The 27149-nt window shown below is 49.5% G+C and overlaps 1 protein-coding gene across 1 annotated transcript in view; it reads right to left on the reverse strand.

Annotated features, from left to right (window-relative positions):
• Positions 1–10066: 10066 nt before the first annotated feature.
• The window catches only part of ITGB5 (integrin subunit beta 5), a 58384-nt gene continuing 41301 nt past the window's right edge, over positions 10067–27149 (reverse strand). Inside the window, exons 11-15 of the mRNA XM_063400881.1 lie at positions 16741–16963; positions 15936–16039; positions 12400–12516; positions 11151–11317; positions 10067–10652 (exon numbers count right to left, since the gene is read on the reverse strand). Coding sequence (XP_063256951.1) covers positions 10557–10652; positions 11151–11317; positions 12400–12516; positions 15936–16039; positions 16741–16963 — 707 coding nt within the window. The 3' untranslated portion in view covers positions 10067–10556. The remainder of the gene's footprint in view (positions 10653–11150; positions 11318–12399; positions 12517–15935; positions 16040–16740; positions 16964–27149) is intronic.

Below are 27149 nucleotides of genomic sequence, written 5' to 3' on the forward strand. Positions count from 1 at the left end.
CTCTTTTGGGTACTCTGATTATAACAAAATTGATTTTTTTTTTCTAATCCGTGTTTTTCTAATTTATTCTACAAACATGACAATGACTCTGTGTGAAGCTGGTGGCCAGCTTTTTAACCCCTGGATGGTTCTGTTTTTGTGGCACTAAGAGATTACCACCACAGAGATAGATACTTGCACCACAGCACATCTTGCTCCTTAGGCATTCCCATCTCAAGTTCCAACAATTAACTTTCAACACAACCATTACCCTATAGGTAATCAAGGCAGAGTGTTTAACCCTGTACTAACAGATCCATGAGGTTTCCAGAATCAATACAAGCTTGTGTTCCGTCCCATTTACACCATCATTCCTTGACTGTGCCAGATGAAAACAGAAGTCAGCAGCACCTATTGGCTGCACCAAGTGCTGGTGTCCATGCCTGGTTATGTCTCTGGTATAAAAAGGACTTACTTTTTACCCCAAATAGAGCCTCTCTCTGATGCATCCCAATGTGCACAAATCCTTGCTCCCCATGGTATTTCCTTGGCAGAGCAGACCCTCCCTGGGGATGCCAGGCTGGCTCCAGGTTCTGTGATGCAGGGTGGGTTGGCCTTGGCTGGGGTCAGGTGCCCACTGAGCTGCTCTGCTGCTCCCCTTCCCAGCAGGACATGCGAGAGAACAAGATGGAGAACAACTCGTAGATTGAGACAAGGCAGTTTACTAAAGCATGAAAAAGACAAGCAGAAGTTTGCACAGGCATAAGCAAAGGGAAAAAGTCAATCTCTACTTCCCATCAGCAGGCGATGTTCAGGCTCTTCCCGGGAAGCAGGGCTGCAGCACGCGTGGTGGTGGCTCCAGAAGGCAAACACTGCAGAGTAACAAATGCCTCCCTGCTCCTCCTCCCTCCCTCAGCTTTTGTATCTGAGCTGACATCACACGGTATGGAATATCCCTTTGGCTACTTTGGGTCAGCTGGCCTGGACGTGTCCCCTCCCAGGGCCTTGCCCATCCCAGCCCCTTGATGGGGCAATGTCAGAGGGACAAGCTTGGGTCAAGCTTGGGTGTGACTGGCACCTCTCCAGCTCCCACTGCACAGCACAGCACTGAGAGAGCTGCTAAGGGAAAATGAACCTGTCCCAGCCAGACCCTTTATTCTATACACTGTCCACCCCTTATTCCATACCATTTGTGTCACACTCAGACCCCACATAATGTATGTATCTTTCAAGGGTTCCATTGTATTTATTTCTCATTACTGGAATGCCTTCTTGCCCACACCTACAACTTAAACTACATCCTTAAACCATCTCTATGCCATACATACATTGTCATTAACCACTGTCCCCCGTCCTTTCAAAGATAGATATTATTTCCCCATTTAATGGGCTTCCTCCATTGCTCCAGATCCATGACTTGGGCTCCCTTCCATCAGGATGAGTGGTCAGGACAGGAGAAGAAGCACACTGGGTTGTTGGGCACCGACACCAGCCTGGCTCAGGTTGTTGTTGCTTTCTCCTTGCTCCTCGCAAAATTCATTCTTCATCAGTTCACGTCATTTCTGCTACTTCCTGCAACATACAACTCACACCACAGGTTATTTTTACCCCAAGGTTAGATCTCCTTGAGGTACACTCTGGGGCTCCCCATCCTTCTTCTTCACCCACCAAGTACAGCCAGGTCCTTGGGCAAAGACAATCCCATGAATGGGCTTGCCTTTCCCATGGGAGGAGAAATCCACACTGGCCTTCCCACTTCCCTGTGTCTGCAGGGACCTTATCTCCTCCCACAGTGTGTGGGGGTTTAGTTTGGGCAGGACCAGGGCAGTTACCAGATCCCCTAGTGTTGATCAGCCAAGTGGCTTGTGCTCAGTTTTCACCCCAGTGCTTCCATGCCCCATTACCTGACACTCTACATAGTTTTCAGCAGTCTGTTACAGCTTTCAGTCCTCCCAGAGGCCTGTGGATAATAAGGGATGTGATGTCTCCACTTAATGCCGTGTTTCTTTGCCCAGGAGGTTTGAGGTTATTTTTCAAGGGAGCCCCATTGTCTGATTCAAATCTCTCTGTAGCACCAAGTTGCCACAAAATCTGTCCCTCAATGCTGGGATCCCCAGGTCTCCCAAGCAGTGGCAATGGTTTATAGGGGATGTTTCCAGCCAGCCAGTTGTTGCCTCTGCCATGGTGAGGATGTAACTCTAGCCTTGGTGTGTTCATGGAAAAGGCCAAATTTAGTCAATTTGCCTGTCCCCACCATTCTGGAGCCCGGCCACTGCCCTCTCTTCCAAGGAGACCCCACCTGTGTGGCTCACTTGACTGCAGCATGTTTCACATTCGGTATAACCTGTGTGCCACCAGTTGGCTGCCTTTGACTCCAGCTCATATTGAATTTCCAGCACATCTGGTACTGCGGCACTCACAGGTGGTGTGACTTCACTCAGGCCCCTCAGTCCACTGTCAGCCTCCATTCCCCATCAGACTGACCATATGGGGCTGTTAAAGGGCAAGCAGGTCCTGCTGGTCACTCCTTGGCTCTCCAAGGACCAATGGATGGGGGGTTCATGGATGGGGGTTACACAGTCTTGGTTGGTGAGATCCTGCTGCTGGTGCACAGTCCTGGTGGCAACTGGTACTTGCTGGTCTTCGTTCAACCTGCAGCAATCCTACAATAAAGGGATCTTCTGAGAGGCCAGGCAGGGTGGAGAACTGTTTGATCTTCTCTGTATTTACTGTAGCTGAACTAAAAGCCCACCGATACTCTTTTGGATCCTTGAAGTATCTAGTCAGTGCCAAGGATACAAGGGGCCTCTGAGCCAGTCACAGTGGGGTGCTTTTCCCACTTGTTCCCTGTTAAGCTCCCTTGGCCTCTAACACAGAAAACTCCTGGCATGCCCCTGTCACTCCAAAGATCCAGGTGGATTCTGCACTCCAGGGCATTAATGGCATCAATGTGTGCTGGTATCTACTAAAGCTTTACACTTCTGTGGATCTGATGTGCTGCGCCATCGAACCCACTGTCCAGTATGCCTGGTCATCCCTTTCCTCCTCCTGGCTGGAGTCAGGGACCCTCTATTCCTGTTCCTGGTCAGAGTATTCACTATCTGACCTTTGCGATGCCAGATCAGAGGTCCCCTCATCAGGGTGAAAGGAAGTGATTCTAGTTCTTTTGTATCTGGGAAATCGCTGATTGCCCTCTTGTCTCTCTGTGCCAACTGCACCGGCTGCCTTCTTGGGTGACCCTTTCACAGCTTTCTTCCCTCTCAGCTCACGGACACGGGCTTCCAGCTTAAAGGTGGGTTCTCCCACCCACTTCCTCATGTCCTCCCCCTGGTCACGTAGAAAGAACCAGAGCTCACCACGGGGCCTGCGCTTGGGGCTTCCCTTCCCTCGCACTGGGGAGGGAGAGGACCGATCTCTTGGGCTGCCCCTAAACGCTGGGCTGCTGGCTTGCAGGGATGAGGAGGTACCCAGAGTTTCCTCTACATTTCGGAGCCAGGATGATGCCATCTCTACAGTTGGTGTATCCATTTGTGGGTGGTACAGTGATACCAAGCTGCTGGAATATGATGCAGGGGCGCTTTGAACCACCTTCCTCCACATGGCCATGGTGCAAGGGGCATCCTCTGGATCTTCAGGGACCCTGTCACTTTTTAGATCACCGTAGACAATTTCCAGCACTGCTAATTCTCTCAAATACTGGATACCTTCGTCTGCAGTGGTCCACTTCCCTGGGGAATTCACAAGATCTTCCTTAAATGGGTATCTTCCCCTCACGCTAGAGAGGAGCCGTCTCCAGAGGCTGCAAATCGCTCCTTCTTTTCCAATTCCTCTTTCGATCTCCCGATCTTTTGCAAGGGGTCCCAGCTGCTGGGCTTCATGGCCTTGTAGCTGCTGTCTGCCAGCCCCATTATCCCAGCACCGAAGCAGCCAGGCAGAAATGGGCTCCCCTGGCTGGCGGCTGTAATCTTTTCGCAGGTCTCGAAGCTCTGACGAGGTCAGGCACTGAGTAACTTCAGCTTCGTGTTTGATTTGCCTCACTCCTTTCGACTGCTTCGTTGAAGGACCTGCCTCTTGATCTAACCCCTCCTTTCCTACTGCTGCTTCCCCTTCTTCTTCCTCTTCTTCTTCCTCCCTTACTAATCGATGGTAAGGGTACGTAACTTGCTTTGCCCATTTTCTTGCTTTCGCTTCTGGGGCAGTTACTGCAGCTGCTGTGGTTTGAGTCCCTGACTCAGCCACAGCGTCCTCAAACGCAGTTTGTGTTCCTGCCTCAACCACAGGCCTCTGAGAGTACTGAACCGTGGCTCGGTAGGCACAGGCCAGGCCCCAGTAGAGGGCGAGGAGCTGCTGGTGCTCAGTGGGGTGGGCAAGGCACCCCTCTATCAGCTGATGGGTCAGTTTGTCAGGGTTGATCACCTGCTCGGGTGTAAAGTCCCAGGCAATGGGAGGTGATAACCGCCCCAGGAACCTGCCCAAATCCTTCCATGCACCTTGCCACCCGGGAACTGGATGCCTCAGGGCATCTTTCAGTATCTCCTCACCTAAAGTTTGTTTTCTCCTAGCCCAGGATGATGCCAGATTCCATGAGCTCCACAGCATGCCAACAGTATTAGCTAATATTATTAAGAGTATTAAACGGCTTACATAAGGATGAGCAAAGACCATGGGAGCCTGCATTATAAAAGCATGCACATCAATCACCATCCCCAGAAGACAGCTTCCCCCACACAACAAGGCCACCAGTGTAAGAGCAAAGCACAGAGCCATTATTTTGGTTAACATGTTCCCAAACTCAGCAAAATAAAGAGATAAGCAGTGCAGCTGACAAACTCCGAGTCCTGCACGAGAGCTTGCTACTCTCTAACTACAGTTTACATTTACTACAGCATACAGTATATAGATATATAGATATGTATAACTGCCTTTATCTCATCCCACTGAGATAAAGGACTGCAGTGTGTTGACCCTGGCCAGGCAGCAGGTCCCCACTTGAGCCGCTCTACTGCTTCTCTTCCCAGTGGGATATGGGAGAGAATAAGATGGAAAATAACTTGTAGGTTGAGACAAGGCAGTTTACTAAAGCATGAAAAAGACAAGCAGAAGTTTGCACAGGCATAAGCAAAGGGAAAAAGTCAATCTCTACTTCCCATCAGCAGGCGATGTTCAGGCTCTTCCCGGGAAGCAGGGCTGCAGCACGCGTGGTGGTGGCTCCAGAAGGCAAACACTGCAGAGTAACAAATGCCTCCCTGCTCCTCCTCCCTCCCTCAGCTTTTGCATCTGAGCTGACATCACATGGTATGGAATATCCCTTTGGCTACTTTGGGTCAGCTGGCCTGGACGTGTCCCCTCCCAGGGCCTTGCCCATCCCAGCCCCTTGATGGGGCAATGTCAGAGGGACAGGTGTGCACAGCAGCAGCCAAAGCACTGGGGGGTGACTGGCACCTCTCCAGCTCCCACTGCACAGCACTGAGAGAGCTGCTAAGGGAAAATGAACCCTGTCCCAGCCAGACTCAATGCATTGTCCACGTGAGATATTGTCAAATATGGTCCTGCTTCTGGGGTGGGTTTGACAAGCACCTGGTAGCAGCAACAATTTATACAGCATTTTATATATGTATGTGCACACAAACACACACACATATATATATGCACACACACATATATACAGGCATGAATAAAATCACAGAATCATTTAGGTTGTAAAAGACCTTCAGAGTCACTGAGTATGTCTTTTTAGTCTGTGCTGCATCCAATAACCCTAGGAACTGAACACACAACAGGAGGGTTGCTGCCTTTCTGAGCACACTGCCTGTTGTTCAAATACCTCCAAAGTTAACCATGACCTCTTCACTCCAAGTAAGAAAGGGTTAGATTAGATACATAAAACCATAGAATTATTTAGGTTGGAGAAAACCTTTATGATCATGGAATCCCAGTGTTACCCAGCACTAAGTCCACCACTAAACCACGTCCCACAGTGTTACATCTACTTGCCTTTTAAACGCCTCCAGGTTTGTTGACTCCACCACTTTCCTGGGCATCCTGTTCCAATGCTTGACAACCCTTTCAGTAAAGAAATTTTTCCTAATATCCAATCCAAACCTACCCTGGTGCAACTTGAAGCCATTTCCTCTTGTCCTAAATAATAATTACTGGTAAGTATTTTTGCTGTTTTACTAGTGGTAATTTTATGGTGACTGGTAAAATTGAAATATAGACTTGCTGCTAATATTAATTACTGCTAATATTGATTTCTGCTGCTGTTGAAATATATATTTGCTTGAGCTGGTTCTGGCTAGAATAGAGTTAATTTTTTTTCAGAGCAGCTAGCACAATTTGGATTTTTGCTGGAAACAGTGTTGATAATACAGAGATGTTTTAGTTACAGCTGAGCAGAACTTTACAGATTCAAGGCCTTTTCTGCTCCTCCCCCCACCGCAGCAGCGAGGATGCTGGAGGTGCACAAGGAACTGGGGAAGAAGGAAGGGAGGCATGTTCACAGTCATGGCATTTGTCTTCCCAAGTCACTGTTGGGCATGAAGCAGCTCAGTTTTCCTGGGACTGGCAGAACACCTATCAGTCAGAGTGTGAAGGAATGAATTCCTTGTTTTGCTTTGCTTGCATGCAGCTGTGCCTTTACTTATTGAACTGCTTTTACCTCGACCCACATTTTCTCACTTTTTCACTCTTCTTTCTCTCCCCATCCCACCGTGGCAGAGTGAGAGAGTGGCTGTGTGGGGCTGAGTTGTCAGCTGGGCTTAAACCACAACAGCCTTACAGCAGTTATTTGTAGCATGGATATACTTGTTCTCCTGGTCATCAGTATGCTTGCTTTATAGTGGTGACTTGTAGCAAAAAGCAATAAAGTAATTTAGGAAATAAAGCCTCCATGTCCTTCTGCATGACAGGGTCCTGCAAACCCATGGTTGCATCTTTTGCCCCCTACACAGATTGGGTGATCCTGGGCCGTGGCAGCTGAATGGAGAAGTTTCTGGAGGGCTGCATCCAGTGCACACCAGCACAAACTACTGGGCATGCAGAAAGGGACAGGATGAAATAAACTCCTGTGCCTCTGCTGTATAGTTTTGACTTTTGCAGGCTGGCAGTGGAGAGGAGAACAACACTCAGTTCCAGTTTGTGTGTTCAGGTGTGGAGGCGGTGCTGGGATACGCTGCTGGGGGGCAGATGCAGTGAGTTACCTCACTGTGGCATTTCCTGCAGGCAGCTTAGTGATCCTTCTCTCAACACTGCAGCTCCTTTCCACTTGGCTGGAGAAACACAAGGTTAAATAAGTTCAAGAGTGTGGAGCATTCATCTTCCAGACCCTGGGCTTTGCCCTCAGCTGCCGAGCACCTTCTCAGTGCTCTGTGAAGGGCCCTGAGGATGCAGGCAGGCATGCCTCACTCAGGCTTGTGTAACAGCGAAGGGTGTCACTGCATCTCCACAATCAACAAAACAAACAGTGCTGCCATTGGCCTTGAGTTTTCCCAAGGAATGGTGCTGTCTCCTCCCCCAGAGCAGCAGCACAGGGAAAAGGCACTGGTGAGCCCCAGCCCCAGGAACCCTGCAGCAGCAGCAGCCCTCAGCTGTGGCTGGGGAAACAGGAGCAGATGATTTTGCAAGGCCATCCGGATTCCAGCTTGGCTAGACGAGCACTGACATTTTTCCATCACATTTGACCCGTTGATGCCTTCCGCTGGAGCTTTCCTTCAGGAATGCTAGCTGTGGTCAGGCTGCATGTATTTACAGACACAAATAAACTGCTGCTGACTGAAATACACCACTCCCATGACTGTGCTTGGCACTACTCTTGCAAGGGTAAAGGCAGATCTGCTTACCCAGTAACGCAAAGCCTTAGCAGTGCTTCCTTACTATTTTTTGAGATGTAACCTTGTGGAGAAGCTGCATTTGGGGGGCTGCTCTGCACTGCCTGGTGCAGCACCACAGGCAGCATTGACAGCATCAGCCCTACTCTCTTCTTCTTGTACACTGCCTTGGTAGCCTGGCCTGTGGCACCCTGCCCTGGCTTATTTGGTCCCACATTGCTCCCTGCCTACTCTGCAGACCAGTCTGCTTTCCAGCTGAGCCCTCTCCCTGTGCAGGGGAAGGAGGGCACTTGCAGTCCCATCCCCAAGCCTTTTTCTCTGCTTTTTTTCCACTCTCCCTGCCCAAACCACCCCTTAGCAATGAGTCAAATCTTGGCTCCCTACAACTGCCTGGATTGCCCAGTCTCTCAGCCCTAGCCCAGTGTTGTGGGAAATGCCACAGCACAAAGGTAATCTGCAAGAGAGCAAGGGAAAGGGTGGCAGGGGGGCACTGCCCGTGCCTCTCCTTTCAGTGTGCAAAGGGGTGGATTTGTTTTTAAACTGCTTGGTCCCTCTCAAATTAACTGAAGCAGAACTGCATTCACAGCGTTTGCTGCTTTGGGTGGCAAAGCTGGTTTAAAGCATTCCTGCCCTTCCTTCCTGCTCCCCCTTTCCATGCCTGGGGCAGTATGACTTAAGTGAGGCAGCCACATCAACCAAACTAAAACTTGCTCTGTCTCCTTGTGATGATTTTCTGACTGCTTTCTATTTTTACTTTTGTGTCAGTGATGAAATCTGTCTTGCCATCTTGGCATGTGGCAGTGGGATGACCACAAACCCCAAATTTGCCCCATGGATCCTCGTTCTCAGGTGGCAGGGTTAGTCCAAGGTATTCAAAATGCAATTTCTCAGCTGCAAACCTTAGCCTGGAGTTCATTATTGTGTAGAAGAGCTCTGAAGAGCTGCCCCTGTGCAGTACTCAGGCCTGTGCTGCTGCTCATGGTGCTGTGGGGAGGAGGTGGCGAAGCCTCCAGCCCACCCATGGTGGGTTACACCAAGGCAGCATTTAACCAGAGCCTGCCCCTGCACTTGTTTTCAGGATGGATGTATGCACCCTCCTCCCCTGCTAGGGCAGATTTACTGAAATGAAGTGGGAAGATGGTTTAGATTTCATTTGCTTGAGGTTTTGGATTTTTTACCCCACCTGATCAGCACCGATGCTGCCAATGCACCACTTGCTGCCCTCCTAAAAACCCCAGCTCCAAGGTATTTTTAGTATGGTCTGCTGCATTTTTTAAGTGCTGCCTGTAGGAAGAGGGGGGGAGGCACAAAGTTCTTGAAGGAGAGCTCTTTTTACTGAACAAATAAGAGCTTCTGTTTATAGAGGCAAAAACACATAAAAAAATAAATCCGGAAGGATGGGTCCGTGGCCATTTTCCAATGAGAAGAGCAAGTCAAAACAATGAACACCATTTGCTTTTGCTTTTCCCTGGCAAGCTTCCTTCAGCTGACTATTGCATGATCTGTTCAGGGTGAAGAGACAAGAAAAAAAGAAATTTAAAAAAAAGAAGGAAAAAAGAATCCAGGCAGTAGCAATAGCTCCAGCTTCTCTGTCCTGTGGCGGCTGCAGCCCCGTCTGTGTGGCTTCAAAGCTGCAGCTGTCAGCAGGGTAACCCAAACCCCAGCTCCAGAGGAAAACAGGGCTGGGGGAATAGTTTGGGAGGAAAAAAAAAAAAAAAGCAAAAAAACAAAGGAAAATATATGTTGAAGCAACAACACTGGTCTTTATCCAGCTCCCTTCCCAGCCAAAAGCTCAGGGCTCCCCTGCTGTTCCAGCTGGGCTCCACTGGACCCCACAGCAACAGTCCTCTGGTAGAGAGTCAGAAGTCTGGATGAGCTGCTGTGTGCTCCCAGCTGCCCTCCTGTAGCCACCCAGGCTGGACACCTACCTGCACACCGTAAGGAATGGGTGTTTATATTATTTTCCTCAGGCTAAACTTCCTTTCCCTTGGACTCCCACCACTTTCCAATCTGTGTAACACCGCTGGCACAGAGCAGGAGCTCCCTGAGGCACTCCCTGCCCTGTGTCAACACCAGTATATTAAACCAACACAACTTCTGTGGCAGTCCCTCAGCTCCAGCTCCATGCTTTATAGCCATGCTTTGACTGATAAGGCTCTATTAATAAATTCATCAGGCAGCACCACTGCTGCTGGCAGGAGGAGCAAGCCCCAGTTTTGGTGAGGGGCTCAGCAAAGAAACAATCAACTCTACTCACAGCATCATATATGCACAACTGTTTTATTTTGGGGTTTATATAAAAAAAATTCCTAAAGACTGCAGAGCTTTTTTTATCCTAATTTCTTACACATATGTTTCCAAGACCCTGTTTTCAAGCTAATTCCCCCCTAACAGCTTGTGATGGAGTGGGCTCCCCTGATTTTTGACCTAGTCACCTTTTCTAACGGGATATGTCTAAAGCTGCAATATGGCACTTGGTTCACTTAGTTGGCAGGTTTAATACATCTGGAAAGCTGGGGAACGGAGATCACTCGGCTCAGAGTCCATCAACACAGGCAGGCACCCTGCCCTCATGTCTGTGCCTCCAGAATGAACCAGACCTTTCTCCTTACTGTGCAAATAACAGGCTTTGGTCACCGACCAGTCCCGTCGTCGGGGATTCTCGCCCCTGAGGAGAATCCCGTCTTCAAGTGGGGAAGCAGCCCGGCCATTCAAGCAATTGTCCATGGCAGTGCCAGGACTGAGACCCCTTCAGTCAACTGTACCATTGTATGACTTGTTGAGCTTGTTGAACGTGAACTCGACGTTATGTGTGGAAATGGGCTTCCGGTAGAGAGGATTGGACGCCTTTGGAGAAAGGAGCAGACAAGAAGGACAAAGATGAGGAACAGAGTCTGTGCCATGGTGAAAACATACCAATGTGTTTGGTGAGAGCACTGTGTTTGGCTTTGGACTGAACGTTCAGATCCACAAGCAGTGCTGTTTGTCCAGAGTTGGTCCATCAGACCCACCTTCCATCCTGCCTGCAGGCAGAGGCACTGCCCTCCAATGCTGAGCACCCCCACCCAAAGCCTCCCAGATGGGCTCCCTCACAGACCTGACCTATGTCTGCCACCACAGTCTCCCCTGCCTCCTTCAGCCTCCAGCTCTGCTTGCAAATAGATGATGAAACCAAAGGTTGGGTACAGTTTTGCCAAACATTTATAACTTGCCTAGGAGAAGGCAAAATGCTGGACCCTGAAGGCACCACAGGGCATGGACACTTGCAATCCCTCGTGCCTGCCTCCCTCCTCCACCACTGCAGAGCTGCTTGCTGCCCGTGCACCCCACCGCCCCCGGGCTCACCATCTCGTATCTGGCGCGGGAGCGCTCGCTCTGGAAGCGGTCGAACTCCCGCCTGTCGTGGATGGTGACCAGCAGCTTCCAGAGCGCCAGCAGCAGGATGCCGATCAGCACCACGCTGCCAATCACTGCCAGCACGATGGTCACAGCGCTGGGGGCTGAGCTGCAGGCTGCCGGGGAGGGAGGAAAGCCAATTAGCTCTGCTGTGGGGGTATCCCGGGTCAGGAGTAACTTGGACTGCAGCCACTGAGCGAGTGACCTCAGGCAGCACTAGCAGCAGTGGCTAAATTAAAAAAAGCAACAGCCCCCTCTGAAATCAAACTGATTTTTTATAAAATAAATTCCTGGCTAGAGGCAGGTCAAAGGGACACCTCTCTTGGATGTCACCAGAGCTGGGATGTCACACAGTAGGGCTGCAGTGCCACTGTCCAACAGTGACCCGGGGTTTTAATGCCAGGTGACCCATGTGGGACACAGAGAGTTAAGGTGCCTCTGGCAAAAGCCAGCTCAGCTGCTCCCACACAGAGACAGGTGATCACAAAGGGCTTTAAATAAGGGCATTAACTGTCAGCTAATCAACTACCTTTCAATTAAGCGCAAGCTGCAGCACAAATGAAATAGAAATCTCAGTCTTTTCCATATTGGCCCGTGCCTCAGAGGACTAGAGCAAATCACAAGAAGCTATTGCTAGATGCTCGCCAGCTTGTCCTGCAGGCACAAACAACTCTGAGCAACTGCATTGCATGTGATTAATAACGCTGGGAAGCAGAGCTGTCTGCACAGCCTGGGGAAGGGAGTAGGGACACCCAGCCCTTACACTGCCTGCATCAGAGCTCTTTGGCAATGTGGAAATCCTCAGGTGCAGGGCCTTCCCAACATCCTGACTGAACCAGCAGCCGCACCAGGTATCCCCTTCTGATGTTTTTGCTCCCAGGGGCTTTATCTCCAAATAAAGCACACTTTTTGCTACTTAAATAGGCTCCACTTAATTCAGCCTCCCCGAGCTCTTCAGACACTTGCTGGCAACGCTGATAGCTCAGGTGCAAGGTTTACTCTCACAGCTCTTTTTTACTAAGCTGGGAGCATTCGGAGCTGGGTTTCGTCACCACAAAACCCTTCAGATTAAATCACCCTGGCTTATCTGCTTACACGTGCAGCCAGCCTTTCTGCAACCCACCAGGCTCCCCAGCAGCCCATCACCTCTCCTGAGACAGCCACTGCTGTCAAAAAAGAACCCCAAGGGAGGGCTAACCTGGCTCCTTGAGGACGGTGAGGTTGGATTTCCCACTGGGAAGCTCCAGGTAGGTGAACTTCATGACACAGTTGTTCACTGGGTAGGCGCAGAGAATCGCGTTGGGGTCATCCGTTTCTGGAACCAGATATAAAATCACAGGATTTTGTACAAGTTTTTATACTTTTTAAAAAAATCTTCAAGACTGCAGAACTTTTGTACCCTACTTTTTCAAATAAATGCTTCCAACACCCTCTATTTTTTAACATAATTCCCCCCTTAACAATTTGCAATGGTATGAGTTCCCTGATTCTGAACTAGTCACCCTAATAGGCTATGCCTAAATCTGCAATACAGCACTTGGTTGACTTAGCTGGCAGGTTTAATATTAGGAATTAGCACAGCTTTCCCTGCAAGATAAGCAGAGCTTTCCAGGGATGCCTGGGAGCAGAGGAATGGGGGAGTAAGCCTGGAAAGCAGCACAGTTTGATCACAACTCATACAAATTGTAACTGAGCAGTGTCCAGATTTACTGCCTGAGAAAATGTGGCACTTGGCAAACATCACACAGCAAACAGACTCAGCCTCACACACACACACATTCTTCCTTCATGCAAGTCTGCTTTGGCCGTTTTCTTCTAATTTGCTAAATTTCTTGGAGTGGAAGGTGAAGGGAAAACAAGGGGCTCTGACTCAGGGCCGGCAGCAGAGCCCATGGCCAGCTCGTGCTCCAGCTGTACCGAGTGGCTCCAGCTCCGGAAATGGCTGAGAAGTTTGTTTTTAAAGAGTGAGACAGAAAAGGAAAACGGGGACAGGGAGGAGGGAGGGAGAGAGGGAGGGGGAAGGGAGGAGCTGGTTGTAAGGATGATGTGTGGATGTGGGAGTTGCAAGGAATGAGAGGACTTCACTCCCAGGGCCATGCGCTGCGTGTTTGTCTGACACACCACAGCACCAGCTCGCTGTGGATGCTGCCTGAGGAAGGCTGCTTCACAGAACCAATTCAAGACTGAGCAAAGCCATCACCTAAGGTTTGCAAATCTAGCTTAAGGGGTGATTAAGAGCCACTGCCCTGCACAGCCACAGCTCACTGGATGCCCCCATTGCAGGGACAGTGACTGAAAGGAGTTGGGGAAGCATCTCTGGCTGTGACAGGAGCGCAGCTCTGAAAACCTGCAAGGGCTGAGAGTTTCACAGGAGAGGAATCTGGAGACCCAGTGCTGTTGGCTGGCAAAGACACACATGACCTTGTCTTAGGCACCTGGAAATAGCTTTCCACAGCTCTTGTATCCATGCCTGTCATGCTGAAAAATGATCACATTAATGGCCACTGCTATGGCAGCCCCTTAGCTCTCTCCTGTCTGTTTGTTTTCCCTTTCAATGCCTTTGACCTGCATCCAATTAAAAGATTAATAGCTCCCATATCAGCAGCTGAGCTCAAATGCAGCTGCCCCTGTGGTGAGTCCTGACGCGTTCCTGGTGTGGACAAACCTCAGCTGTTCCTACCCTGGGACTGGAAAACCTGCTCTATCTACACAAAGCATGGCCTGGAAAAGTGCTGATTGTTACAAGCAAAGTACTAATTAGATTAATACAGATAATACTTCCATGTTTCTTGACTAATGCCCTTTTGAGTTGAGCAGCAGATCTCAGTCCATGTAGGTCTAGCTGCTTTCACTCCCACGCTTGCACCATTATTTCGCTAAAAAGATACAGTGATTAAAGGTCTCAATGATTTGATCTTCACTAGGTTTCAGAGATCACATGTCAAGAGAGAGGTGTGAGGGCTCCACTCAGTTTTCAGGCCCGCTGATCTGTGCTTGGAGCAGGACCTGTCACGCTCCTCTCGCATTGGAAGTTCCTCTCTGGAACTGTCAGGAATGCAAAGGCAATACTGCAGAACCAAGGGAGATCCTGCAGAGTCCAAAGCAAGTCACACAAGCCTCCCATGAGGCAGAATTCTGACTCGTGAGTCCAATGACAGAGGCCTCTCCTCCACGAAGATCTGAAGCCCTGACTGCATCCTATCCAGAAAGGCAGCTGGGATGTTCAAAGCTGTGTTCTTTGCATTTTGATATTGAAGAAGGTCCCATCCTCCTCTGCCAGGACAATGCAGACCTATGTATTTTGTGACAAGCATTCTGCCTTTCAACAGGGTCTTGTAATATGTGCTAAATTATACAAAAGCACTTGAAAACAAGGTTTGGGCCAAGTCAGCCTGTGAAAAAGTCCATAGTCCACAAGAACATTCTTTAGGAATATTTTGCTTTCCCTGTTTCTCTAGCAGCCCAGATCTCTAAGCCACAAAGTGCCTTGAGCTCCCAAGATCTCAGCACTATGTGCAATCTGACTGCAATAGTTCAACAAGCATAAGAGTAATTCCCAAAAATGCCTTAAAGCAGAAATCTGGCTGTTTTTTCTCTGAAAGCCATGCAAGGGGCTGACAAACTACAGCCCAGCCTCACCTTGCAGGGAGCAGGCAGAACAAAAGCTGGCTTTGGAACAGTACATTAACCAGGCAGGAGGGATGAGCTTTGATTTCCAATATTTGCTGCCCAGACAGGCATTAGAAAGGAGCTTTGTATATTTTGAACTTCCAAACCTCTCACAGTGTACTGGTGCAGATGCACTCCATCCCTGCTAAACTGCAAGGTGAACGGAGAGAATGAGAGCAAGTGTCCCAAAGGGAAGGGCAGGAATCTCCATAATTTAAAAGCTGGACACTGGATGTAAGAGGAGTCAATGGGAAAAACACCTGCAGACAGCTTAGGAGGAAGTGAGTGAAAGGCTGAGCAAGGTGTGGGACTCCCACCTCTATAAACTAAAGAAGAGGAGGAAATGCCAGGTGCAGACAGTAACTTATCCCTGCTTGATCTACATCCCTCCCTCCAAGAGATATTGCTAAGGCCAAGGTCAGGATTGTGATTAAATCTGCCACAAGTCTGGATCTCCTCTACTCCCCTAAATAGCAACCAGGGACTCCCAGAACATATCTTGAAAAAAGGGGGAGAAAGTCATCTGCTGAGAGATGCACGTGTGGGGTGACCTCTAGAAGAGGGCACAAAGGGTGGGAGATTGCCAGGGGGACTTGTAGCAGTCAGTTTCACCAAAGCAGAACTCTGTTTCAAAACAGCTTTGCTTTCTTTTAGAAGCTCACTTCTTCCAAGATGAAACCTCAGAAGATTAGAAAATGCCTTTTTTTGGGTTTGTCCAAAAACAAAATGCCTTTTTTTGGCTTTGTCCTTTTGCACTCTCTCACGACTCATCTGTCACCTGTCTCATGTGACCTCATCCCACTCTCTTTGCTCCCTGCACTGGCAGTAGTGGTTAGATTCTATTTAAAATCAAAAAGGTTTTTACTTCAGTATGGATTATAGCCTGGAGAGAGTGTCACATATACCACACATACACATACTACCTACAGACATACATTTCTAAATACCAGGCGTTCCCTGAAGCTTTCTTTACAGATATGTAAAGTCTTAACAGTCTGGCTAAGAAGAGTTCAATGCCACAGTCACCAGCTCCCACCACCTGCAGTCCCACTGCTGCCAACTCACCAAGAACATCCACAGTGGTGATGATCTCATCCTTGCAGTGCTTTTGGCAGGTTTGGTTATCAGCCAGTCTTCCTGAGTTAAACAGCTTGCATTCAATGCAATCCCTGCAGGAACACACACAGAGGGGAAGATTAAGCACACGTCAGAAACTGCATGAACACAGGGATTCAGCCCTTGGAAAGAAACTCCCTGGGTGCTGGTCTGGAGGCTGCACATCTGCACCACAAGGAGGGAGCAGCCTCAGGGCCAAGCATCCCCATTGCAAGGATGGATTTATTCGAGGCTTCAGTGAAGGTGCAAAGCAGCTGGTAGGTTTGGGATCTGTTTGCCCTTTGGAGGCCAGGAGCTGCACGTCAGCTGCTGCCAAATCCATCCTGCCTGAGGTCATGGCAGGCAGTCCTGCTGGTCTATGCTAGTCTGAGGCCAATGCCTGGGGCACCTCCATCGCTGTGAGGCAGGGGCAGTGACTCTGATTCCAGCCCTCCCCTCCTTTGCAGCTCACAGCTCTCTGCACCCAGACATCTGCAACAAAACTGGGGTTGCCAGCCTTTCCTGCAGAGTGAGACAGCACTGGAAATGAACAGGGACATGAATCTCCACGAGCACTAGGGCAACAAGACTTGCTGCTGCTCTACCTAGGATACTGTCAGGTTGCTTAGCATGGGCTCCTAGCACCTGTAGGCTTGCCTGGGAGTGATCACACATTTAACAAAGCGGGAGTAACTCCTCAGCTAAAAAGCCCCCAGGAACCAAAGAGCTGACCTTCCCACCAGTGAGAAATCCCTGCTGAGCTGCCTGTGAGTACCTTTTGGTGCTGCAGACCCCTGGGCAGGTGGGACACTTCTCGCAGGTCTCTCCGAAGGCCCCGGGCTCGGTGCACTGGCACCTCCCGCAGACGCAGGCGCCGCGGCCGCTGCACATCTGCCCGTCGCTGGACACACAGCTGTCCGTCTCCGTGGAGCAGTTGCAGTTGTCCCCGATGTACCCGGTGTGGCACTTGCACTCCCCGCAGTGACACTCCCCGTGACCTGAAGGTGAGAGCAGGGGAGAGGTGTCAGCAGAATCCAGGGCCACCAATGGGTGCTGTGGTTGGGAGGGATCAGCAGCCCGGCAGGGAGAGCTGCCAGAGAGACCTTACTTGGCAGGGCAACAAAAAGATGCTGATGGGAAACATCTAAATATCAAGTTCATATCTACATTTAACAGCAAAAAATATGTACTCACCACTCTTCCAGCTTCCCTCTATAGCTGCTCAAGACAAATGGGCACCTCCCCCTTCCTACTTTTGTATGAAACAATCTCTTTTTTCTCTGTCCACATCAAGAGATATTAAGATGGGAAAGGAGTAGTGCTTCCTTACTCGTTTTGAGCCCAGAGTTTAGCAGCAAAAAGCCTAGCAGGTCGCCCACCTCATAAAGTATTTCCTTCCCCTTCTTCTTAACAGTTTTACTTAAGAAGTTCTCTTAAAACCTTGAAAAAAGTTATATCAACAAGCACTATTTCCTGTGTCCAAACAAGACCTCTATGTCCCAGCCAGAGCCACGAAGGTTGCTGGGACCAGCTGAGTCTCCCTCAGGGAGTAGCTCAGGGCAGCTCACAGCAGGGATGGATGAAGAAACCAATCCAGTAAGAGCTCTCCTCCACTGAGGCATCCCCTTGGAGCTACAGGGTTTAGTGAAGAGCTGAGGAAGGCAGCAGGCTCCAAGGCTATCAGTGACAATAAATGGAGTGGCTGTCCACTGAGCAGCTGGTGTCAGAGGCATCCATCTGCTGGAGAATGCTCAAATTCTTCCGTGGCCAGTCCCTAGGAGCAGGGATGCCTTTGCAGGCACAGTTTATAGAGCTGAAGGGTTTGTATACAAGGCTCAGCAGCAGCCTAATTACAGTTCAGCTTTTCCACTGGAAAGAGCCTTGAGCACCCCAGACACGACAAATTATAAACATGCTCCTTTCATCGACACAAACTTGCTGATCTCCCTGCCTCTCCCACTGTGCCAAGATTACCAGAGGCTGTGGATTGCCAAGCTGTATCCCTTGCCAAAAGTCACGGGAGCACCTTCTGTTTTGCTAGGCATCTCAAATATCCCAGCACATCACACATTGTCCTTCTACAGCCTCCTCTGCGCTCCCAATGTTTGCTTTGGATCCAGCCTGCATATTCAAACATTACTGGACAAAGGAGAATATGTTTACAAGATCTCTAGAGGTGACCTCCTTCTGTGCCTGCATCTGATGGAGATTAAAATCCCTTGCTCTGCTCACCTGCACAATGACAGCCTTGCCCTTTTCCCAGACAGAAAGCTCTGGGTTTGAGCCCATGGGCTCAGCAATGTCCACAGCTGCTGCTGTTTGGGGCCAGCTGAAGAGTGGGGACTCCCAGGACCACCACTACACAAGTAAACCAAATGGGGTGCCTGGCTTTTATTCACAATTAATTCAGGTGATTGGGTTCTCACACGCAGAAGGTTTGGTGCCTCCATGGCAATGCATGTGTCCAAATTAGCTATAAACTACTGTTTTCTTAAATGGCACCGTTTCAAGGAATCCAAAGCAGCTGGCAATTAGTAAAAGTGCTCAGGCTTGAATCTGGACTGCAAGGGCCAAGAGATGCAAGCTGATGGTACTCATATCATCCCTCAGTTCTCCTAGGACACCACAGGATGCAGCACAAGATGTGACTCCAGAGGAAATCTGTCTCTGGACCATAAAATGTTTTAGTTTTTAAAGGCATCAGAGCTAGGTCATAGGAGGCTAGAAAGACTCACATCCCTTCCAGTTCCTGGCAGGCTGGAGGTGGAGCCTGAAATTACTGTTCTGGGGGAGGGAAATGGCCATTTTCAAATGATGCATCCTATTAAACCACTGTGATTGGAGAACTTAAGAAACAGCATCTTAAAGGATGTGGGTTTGTTTATTGACGGGGATGAAGAAAAAGCCGTTCTGTATGAGGGTGACTAAGTGTGGGGTGTGAGCTTAAAATGTCAAAACACGTTGACGTGTTTCCTGCCTTGGCCACACTGGCTTAGTGTGCAAGAAGTCAGTGGCTGAAGCTCACCATGGTCAGTGTGCCAAAAGCAGTAATTTCCATCCTGACCTTCAGTGGCAAAGATGTCACAATCTTCACTGCTTCCATCAGCCTAAAGAGTGGCCACTCCTGCAAGCACCACGAACTACACTTCTGGTAGCTGGCACATTTACTAATTGCACATTTACTAATGGCCATCCATCTCCCACACAGCCTGAAGACTGGAGAAACTCAGTGAATGAGAAACATTTACTTTTCATATGGGCACCATAAGAGTTGTCCCACTTCTCCACATCCACCTGGAGCACCAGAGGTGGGAACACGCTCCATCCTCTCACTTGGGACACAAACTGAGAGAAGTCCTGAGGCAGTGTGGCAGCGAGGCTTTTGGTGACAGTGACCCAGAGCTGCGGTGTGCAGTGTGTGACCCAGTGCTCACATCCTGCAGCACAGTGTGCTGCCCGTTCTCAGCCCCAGCTCTCCCAGGGTCACACACAGTGCTGATGTGGCCTCTGTGCCATCGTGCCTGCAGGAAACCTTTCACCACTGTGCCCACCATGAGCCCAGTTTCACTTCCCAGTTTCATTTCCACAGCAATGTGTCCTCAAGGAGGGTGTGCATCAAGACACCTCTGCACCAGCAGCAGTCTCGTGGTGCAGGACATCACCCTGGACTTTAACCCTCTTCAGCCCTTTGAGTTTGTACATTCTCTGCTAAAGCTGGTTTGTGAAGCCAAAATACATTAATTATGTTCTCCAAACATAATAAGAGATGTTTTCTTCTGTTCCCATCTTTGAAATGAGACAAGCTTAGAAGTTTAAAAGATCCAGATCTAACTAGGAAATGAAATGCTCCCTCTGAATTTGATAACATACTTTCCAGCCAGCTCCTGACCTTTGGGGGCGTCTAACACAAAACACATGTCAGGAGGCTGCAGAAACCTGCTGGGAGGGTGTGCGGAGGAAAGCAATGCTTTTGTGTGGGGAGACACAGCTTGACTAGCTGGGATCCATGCAGGCAGGAGCCCTGGGGTGCCCTGCTCCCAGGGACACCAGCAGAGTGGGCCCAGACTCCCAGCCCAGCTGGTGCTTCCATCTCTCCCCATCCCAAAACACGTGCCCACCCTACTGCTGTGCCCTAGCCAGGCTGCACATCCCGCTGTCACTCCGGCAGCTGGTGCCAGGACATCCAACCATCCCCATTTCACCCCAGCTGCTCCCCCAGGATGGCAGCCACAGGCCAAATCCTCCCTGCCCTCAGCCTGGCACGGCGCAAACCCGGCTTGGCACACCCACACCAGCGCTGTTCTTGTTGTTCCCAAGTAGGGTCATTCCCAAATCAGGATAGCAATTCTGGCAGAAGCCTCCAGCCTCTGCCCCTGATTTCATCCCAGGCTGTGACCCTGCTCGGCGGGACAGCCCCTCTGCCCTCCGCAGCGGGCGCCTTTTAGGAACTGCACCAAGAGGTCTGAAACTCAGGGCACTAAATGCCCTCTCACTAGGGCTTTTCATAAAAGGTGGTTTTCCTAAAGCCTCCTACTCTTGGGGACATCAAAGTAATGTAAAAAACACCAGCTTTCTTTTGAAATGAAAAACATGATCCTAGCTTTTTTGGAGGGGTAGAAAAGGTTTGAAAACAAGCCTCCTCCAACACTCCTTTTTCCCCCGTCTTCTAGAACATTAAACTGATGTGCCTAATATAAGAAAAACAAGTCATGATTTTTAAGCCAGTTTAGTGGTTTCTGAGCACTCAGGAGGAGCAAGATCATACCATATTTTGTTCCCATTAAATCAAGGCTCTTATTTTTGTGCCTCTGTGCTCATATCCAGACTGGGTCAGGTTCTCCAAAAGGCTGTGCCTTTGTCATTTTTGGTTATTTGAACAACTAGTCTGAAATAGAAAAAAACCCCACAGGAAAAACAACGAAGAGAAATAAGTTATGGCAAGCAATTTCCAGATTCTCCAGTGTCATCCTTTTAACAAGCCCTGGCTGCCATGCCCATCACCCAGAGAGCCCCAGTGCAGAAGGGGTCCACAAACGCAGACCAAAAACCTCTGCTTATGAGAGAAGTCAAACCCTCTGACACAGGGCACTGCTTGAGCTCCAGTTTTGTACTAGACCAGCCAGTCCCTCAGCAAAAGTACTCGATATCTGGGGGAGAGGCTCTGTGAACAGCACATTTTGAGTGGGAGGAAGAAGGGCAGCAGAAAAGGCTTGGAACACTTAGAAAACACAGGGCTTTTCATTTGGGAAAGGACTAGGGCAAGACACAGTGCCTGCTTAGGCAAATTAACCATCAGCTTCCCTAGCAATTTCTTTCCATGGCTCAAATAAACTGCGGCCAGGCCAGGCAGCCTGCCCACAGCCCAGCTCAGGCCCAGGGCACTGCCAGATGGTCAGTGCCTGCAGGGTCCTGGGGAGAGCTCCAGAAATTTTAACAGCAGGGATGGGTTTAGGATCCACCCCCTGGGTCATCCCAGTCCAGAAGGGAAAACAAGGGTGGCAGGTTGGCAGCAGCATCCCCAACCCCTGGAGCCCACTGAGCAAAACAACCTCCTTGTGCTAAGGAGGTTACTACATAAACACAGACAGACAAGTGTCAAGGGTCCAAGGCTTCTGTGTAACCTGAAATTCATCTGACTGCCTCCACTCGCACCAGGAGAGAACTTGCCCACACTCATTTATCCACAATGCAACACTGAAGCACCTAAACAAACATTAAGAGATTGATAAGAAGTAAATATTGCTTTTCTGAATGTTATTTGCACCAGACACAATGGATCTGTGCATCTTCCCATTGCAATGGGTATTTATATTCTGAAGCATATGGGTTTAACCAAGATTTCAGTCCCAGCATGGGCTCACCAATCATCAGAAACAGCACTGGAGATGCAGACTGATGAAGCCAAAGGTGAAGGAATAAATGCAGGAGCTGCTAATTCAGCCATAGGTACCACAAATCCCATCACCAGCTGGACAATACCGCCAGCATCCCCCACAGGGCAGCACTGCCATTTACAAACCCCCCCTCAGCACTCCCATTTCTCACTCACTTGGAAATTTCTGAGCTCAGTGAGAACTGAGCAAGGAAGACATGGTTTTGGAAACTGCTGCTTCATGAAGGCAGCTGAAAGCTATCTGGGGCAGGCGGATTTCCTGTGGCAGCCCTGGCCATCCTTTCCTCATCTTCCTTCTCTTTGCTAAAGAAGTGGAGCTGAAACGCAACCACGAGATACATCTGATGATCCATCAGAAAGCCAAAATGGGCAATGAGAAGTCATTTCCTGAAAGAGATCTAAAGTTCCATTTCTTAAAATAAAGCCTTCCTTTTTTTTTTTTTTCTTCCCAAGTAAGCTGAGCACTCCACAAATCCTTGACTTGTACTGCATCAGCTCCTCAGCCAAGCCTGCCACATGTGGCCTTTTGGATGGAGACCCAGAGCTGGGAATTGGAGCTTTCAGGTCCTGCTGCCAACTCTGTTACTGATGCAGGGAGAGCTATGGGGCAAGGGCTGGTGCCAGATCCTCCCAGAGGCACAGAGCTTCATCTCGAGTGGGGGCAGTTGGGATGGATGTGCTGGTTTCCTTTGAGCTGTGGGCCCAAATACCATCCCACCACTCTGGGCACACGATCTTCCTTGGCTTTGTCACCCCCTAAGTACCTGGCATGGAAGGCACTGCAGGAACTGCCAACAATTCATATTATTCCTTAAGCCAGATCAGAATGGGGTGGTGTGTGAATCCTGTGGGGGTTTTGCCCCTGCTGTGTCTCCCTCCAAACCTCTAACTCAAAAAGGGCCACAGTTCCTCCCTATCAACCCCCATCTGTTCACAGGCAGCTGTTCCTTGGGTCTCCCATGGCACACAGCACACCTCTCCCACAGCAGTGCTCCCCTCTCCAGCCAGCCCTCCAGCCCCTCACAGACCTGCTCACAGATGAAACCCCCCTGAATGCAGATCTCCCCATTTGTTTCCTTTCTCCCCAGAAAGCCTGACAAATAAAACTGCTTGGAAAAAAAAAAAAAAATTCCACTTGGCTCTCCCAATCCTGTCCAGATTCTCCCAATACCCACAGGTCCAGAGACAGGAGCTTCTCCCCCACTGACAGACTTCCTGGCCTGTCCCTGCTCAGATCTGCTTGTACAACTCTGCACTTCACCTTTAGTCACCCTGAAGGCTCTGGAAGATTTGGAAACACCAGGGGACATATGGCAACCATGCAGTTGCTGAGAGGCAGAAAGGGCCTGAGAAAAGCTATAGTGTTGCAATTTTTCCACCAACATACAATGCCTCCAGGAACAATAAGCTTCATCCTCCCACTCTGACGCCTGAGCTGACTCCTACCACCTCAAAAAAACTCCAGATATGTTCTTAAAATAAAACTTGGCTGCAAAAACAAAGCTGCATGATTCCAGATCCCTAAACTCCACGGCTGAGTTCTATGGTTCAGGTCCATCCTTCAAATCAAAAGCAGTTTAATTCCCATCCTGCTGAAGCACAAGAGGATTGAAAGTCCTTTCTGCTGGACTTTGTTGAGAGGAGTGGGCTCTGGAGTAGAGAGTAGATTCTTCTCTGCAAAATGCAGTGCCATGGGAGGCTTGCCCAGCACTGTGTTGGGGTGCAAGCACATCATTTGGTGCAAATTCACCAAAGGTCCATGGTTTTGTAACAGATTTCTCCCCTAACAAAGTACCTGAAAAAAGTCAGAATATCACTCCAAATAAGATGAAAAAGAAAAAGGAGAAAGAATGAACACACACGCTGTGCTGCACTTCCCTTTCAGGTCAATTACTTCAGCTCAATTTTTTAAACTGAAACTGAGCAAAATTCACAGGCTGTCAGTGCATGTCAACAAGAAATGCAGAGACCCAGAATTCCACTCACCTGCTGGTCTGAGACATTCATCTGCCTTTAAGCCCCAAATACAACATTCATTCCCAAATGTGCATTTCTGTCAACAACTATCACCAGAGAGACCAAATTCAGACACCGAACTCACCAAGATGCTGGCCAGCAGAGCATTTAAAGGCAGTTTGTTCTAAGACCATCTAAGCTTTATTTTCTGAGTTCATCTTTGCAGGGCATTTTTTTTGAGCATTATGTGGGGTTTTTGGCCCTGGGAGGGGGCAGCCACACAGGACAGGGAGTTGGGTACGTGTGTGAATCTTCAGATGACGCCTCCAATTGCAACCCCACATGTCGTGGCACTTTAAGAGCAGAGCCCCAGGGATGGAGCTCTGGCTCCTATAAAGATGTCAAGGACGTCACTCCTGTGTTCTTCAATTCTGCCCGGGCATTTAATGCCTCATTAGCATGCATTAACACTTGCTAAAGGTCCGCTCAGGGGCAAGGAGAAAGTGCAGTGAAAAGAGGCAGGAACAGCGGCGCTCTGTGCGGGTTGGCCCCCAAGGAGCTGCTGCCAGATTTGGGGAGAGCTGCAAGGCTTGGACAGCAGTAAGAGCCCGGGCAGGGGGAAAGGAGGGGTAACAAAGGGCAGCCTTGCCCTTTCGTGCCAGGAATAGAGAGGCTGGGAGAGCAGCACTCACTGCACTGGGGAGAGAATGCCCAACCTAGTTCTGTTTCAGTGAAAAGCCAGCACAAACCCCTGGTGTGAGCAAGGTGGGGCAGGCAGGGTATGCCTGCTGCCAGAACACCAAGGAACAAAAGGAATAAACACAGCACTGAGCACAAACACAAATGGAATCATCGTTTGAGTTCCTGTGAGAAATACACGCAAAAATCATCAAACATCTCAAGCTGGAAGGGACTCAAAAGGACCACGGAGTCCAACTCCACAATAATCAATAATATTTAACAGGCAACAAGGTAATGCTAATGCCTGGTGGTGTAATAACAAATACTGCATTTAACTGCTGTGAAAGAAATCCACGGCAGGAGCATATCCATGGAACACAGAGCATTCTAGCTAAGAACCATCCACCTGCAGTGACCTGCAGCACCTCTGACCTGAAGCACAGCACGGGGGTTGTTAGCAGTGCAATTAGAGGGGGGACCAGGCATTTTTACATTGCAGCTACAAGCACTGGCCATGCTTTCACAGGTCACTGCCGGCAGACAAGGGTCACCCCATGCTGTCTGTCCCAGCCCAGAGGCCACTTGAACCCGGGGATCTTCAGCCTTTTGAATGGGCACAGAGCAGGATGGGGAGGCACACACTCTCAGAGGAGAGTGGAACATGACTCAGTATTAAACTGAAAAGAGAAGGGAAACCAGGTTAAAGGGAAAAAAATAAATTTGGAGAGAAGGAAGAAGAAGAAGAGAGAGATTGGGGAAGGATGGAAATGATGCCCTGGGAGGAAGCGGTTTCAGGAGCCGCCCAAGGACTGGAGATGAGAGTAAACACATGCACTGAGTCAGCCCCATGCTCCTCCAAAAGGTCACTGAAGATCTGTGTGCCAGACTTCAGGAAGATGAAATTTGGAAACACCTCTCATGTGGTTCTCAGCCGCTCTCTGCATAGGGACTGTGAGCCACAGCTCCTGGAGATAAGCACACCCAGAACACCATGGGACACCCACTGCTGAATTTGGTCCTGGCTAATGCTCAGGAACCCTTAGCCTACAAGGAAAAATCAAACACTTCTGCAGAGGAATGCTACTGCCAGATAGCCACTCAGCTCTAGGGTGGAATCTCTCTACAGCCTTTCAAATCATCTGGGAGCTTAGGGCTGGGTGTCCCTGCCCTCAAATGAGCCTTCCCTGCACAGAAGGTGCCACCCTGGCACAGCAAGCACATGATGCAAGCACAGAGCACTGCAGGTTGCCCAGAGCAGGTAAGTGTGTCCCAGACATGTCCCTGTAGTTTCTGCTCCTCTTCACACTGTGTGAAGAGCAGACTTACTCAATGACATTCTACACTAAAGGCTGAGAGGTTTCAAGTGTTGCTCTCAGAGCTCACTGCTGTCTGGCAAAGCACGGCCAGACCCGAGGCACCACGGGAAGCAGCCTGGGATGACCCCAGGGCTCAGACACCAGCTCTTGTTGCCAGAACAAGGCCTAAGAGCCAACATCCCACATGTGTCAGCAGCAGCCGGCGCCTCCACAGTTCCCTCCTCACCTGTGGAAATGTTTTATAAATCACTGCTTGAGCAACCACGTTCTGCTGCTCCAAAATGTTACAACAGCACAGCAGCCCCACGCTCCACAGGAGGGCGAGCAGGAATGCCAACAGTTCAACAGCTGGTCTCAGAAAAGAGCTGCTTTATAGAAACACACATTAACCCAAAAAATAAAAGGGCATTTTTTCTTGGTTTGGGACTTAGACAAAATGCAGCCAAATGACGCTGGACACAAAGCCAAACAGCATCTGCAGGGAGCTTGTAAGCAAGGCAAGAGCAACATCAGCCCAAGCAGGATGAAGATGGATTCAATTGACTGCTCTTCCCCACCACAGTCCTCAGCCCTGCCTCCTCCAGCTGACCTGGTGCTTACATTTTTTTAGGCTGACCCACTGGATGGGAATAAATGGAACTGACCTAAACCTTCCATTTCTTCACAGCAATCCACGTGATGAGAGTCAGTAGGACACCTTTGCAGTTTGACCCCAGAGCACGAAGAGGACAGCAGAGGTGCCTCATTTGATTTGTTTCTTATTAAATCTTTGTAGTCTATTTTTACTGGAGCCAAACTGCTTCACAGGTGGTGGAGGGATGTAAGCTGGAGAGGGGATGCCCACCCAGTAGTGACACCAGGCACGAGTGCTGTGGCCTCACTTCCTCCCAGCTATGGAACACAGCAAGTCAGAGGTTTATCCTTCCTTCTTATTCAGAGGGATTATTTTGTTTTATCCATTTTTCTGGCATGCAGACATCTCAGGACAGGATCTTTGGCTGAGCAGCTCCTGCAGGCGATAAAAGCAAAGGCCAAATGGCAATGCACCAAGAAGAAAGGTCTTTAGGAAGCTCGAAGACAAACATGCAGTCTGACTGAGTTTTGACCATACGGTAAAAGAGATGCTACAGCAGTGCCATCTCCTTGTTGTCTGTTCTGGGCATAAGGTCCCCTGGGCTCTGCAAGTGGCACTGTAGGCAAGAGACCTCAAGGTGTCTGAAACCAGGTTTGTGGGCTGCCAAGGAGCCATGGACACCCTGTGCCCCACGCAGTGTGACAACACACACAGACTGCTGTGTCTTCCAGCCCAGACTCAGCTTGTCTTCAGCTCCCTGTGTC

This window comes from Prinia subflava, chromosome 6 (assembly GCF_021018805.1).
Source record: "Prinia subflava isolate CZ2003 ecotype Zambia chromosome 6, Cam_Psub_1.2, whole genome shotgun sequence".
NCBI lineage: Eukaryota > Metazoa > Chordata > Aves > Passeriformes > Cisticolidae > Prinia > Prinia subflava.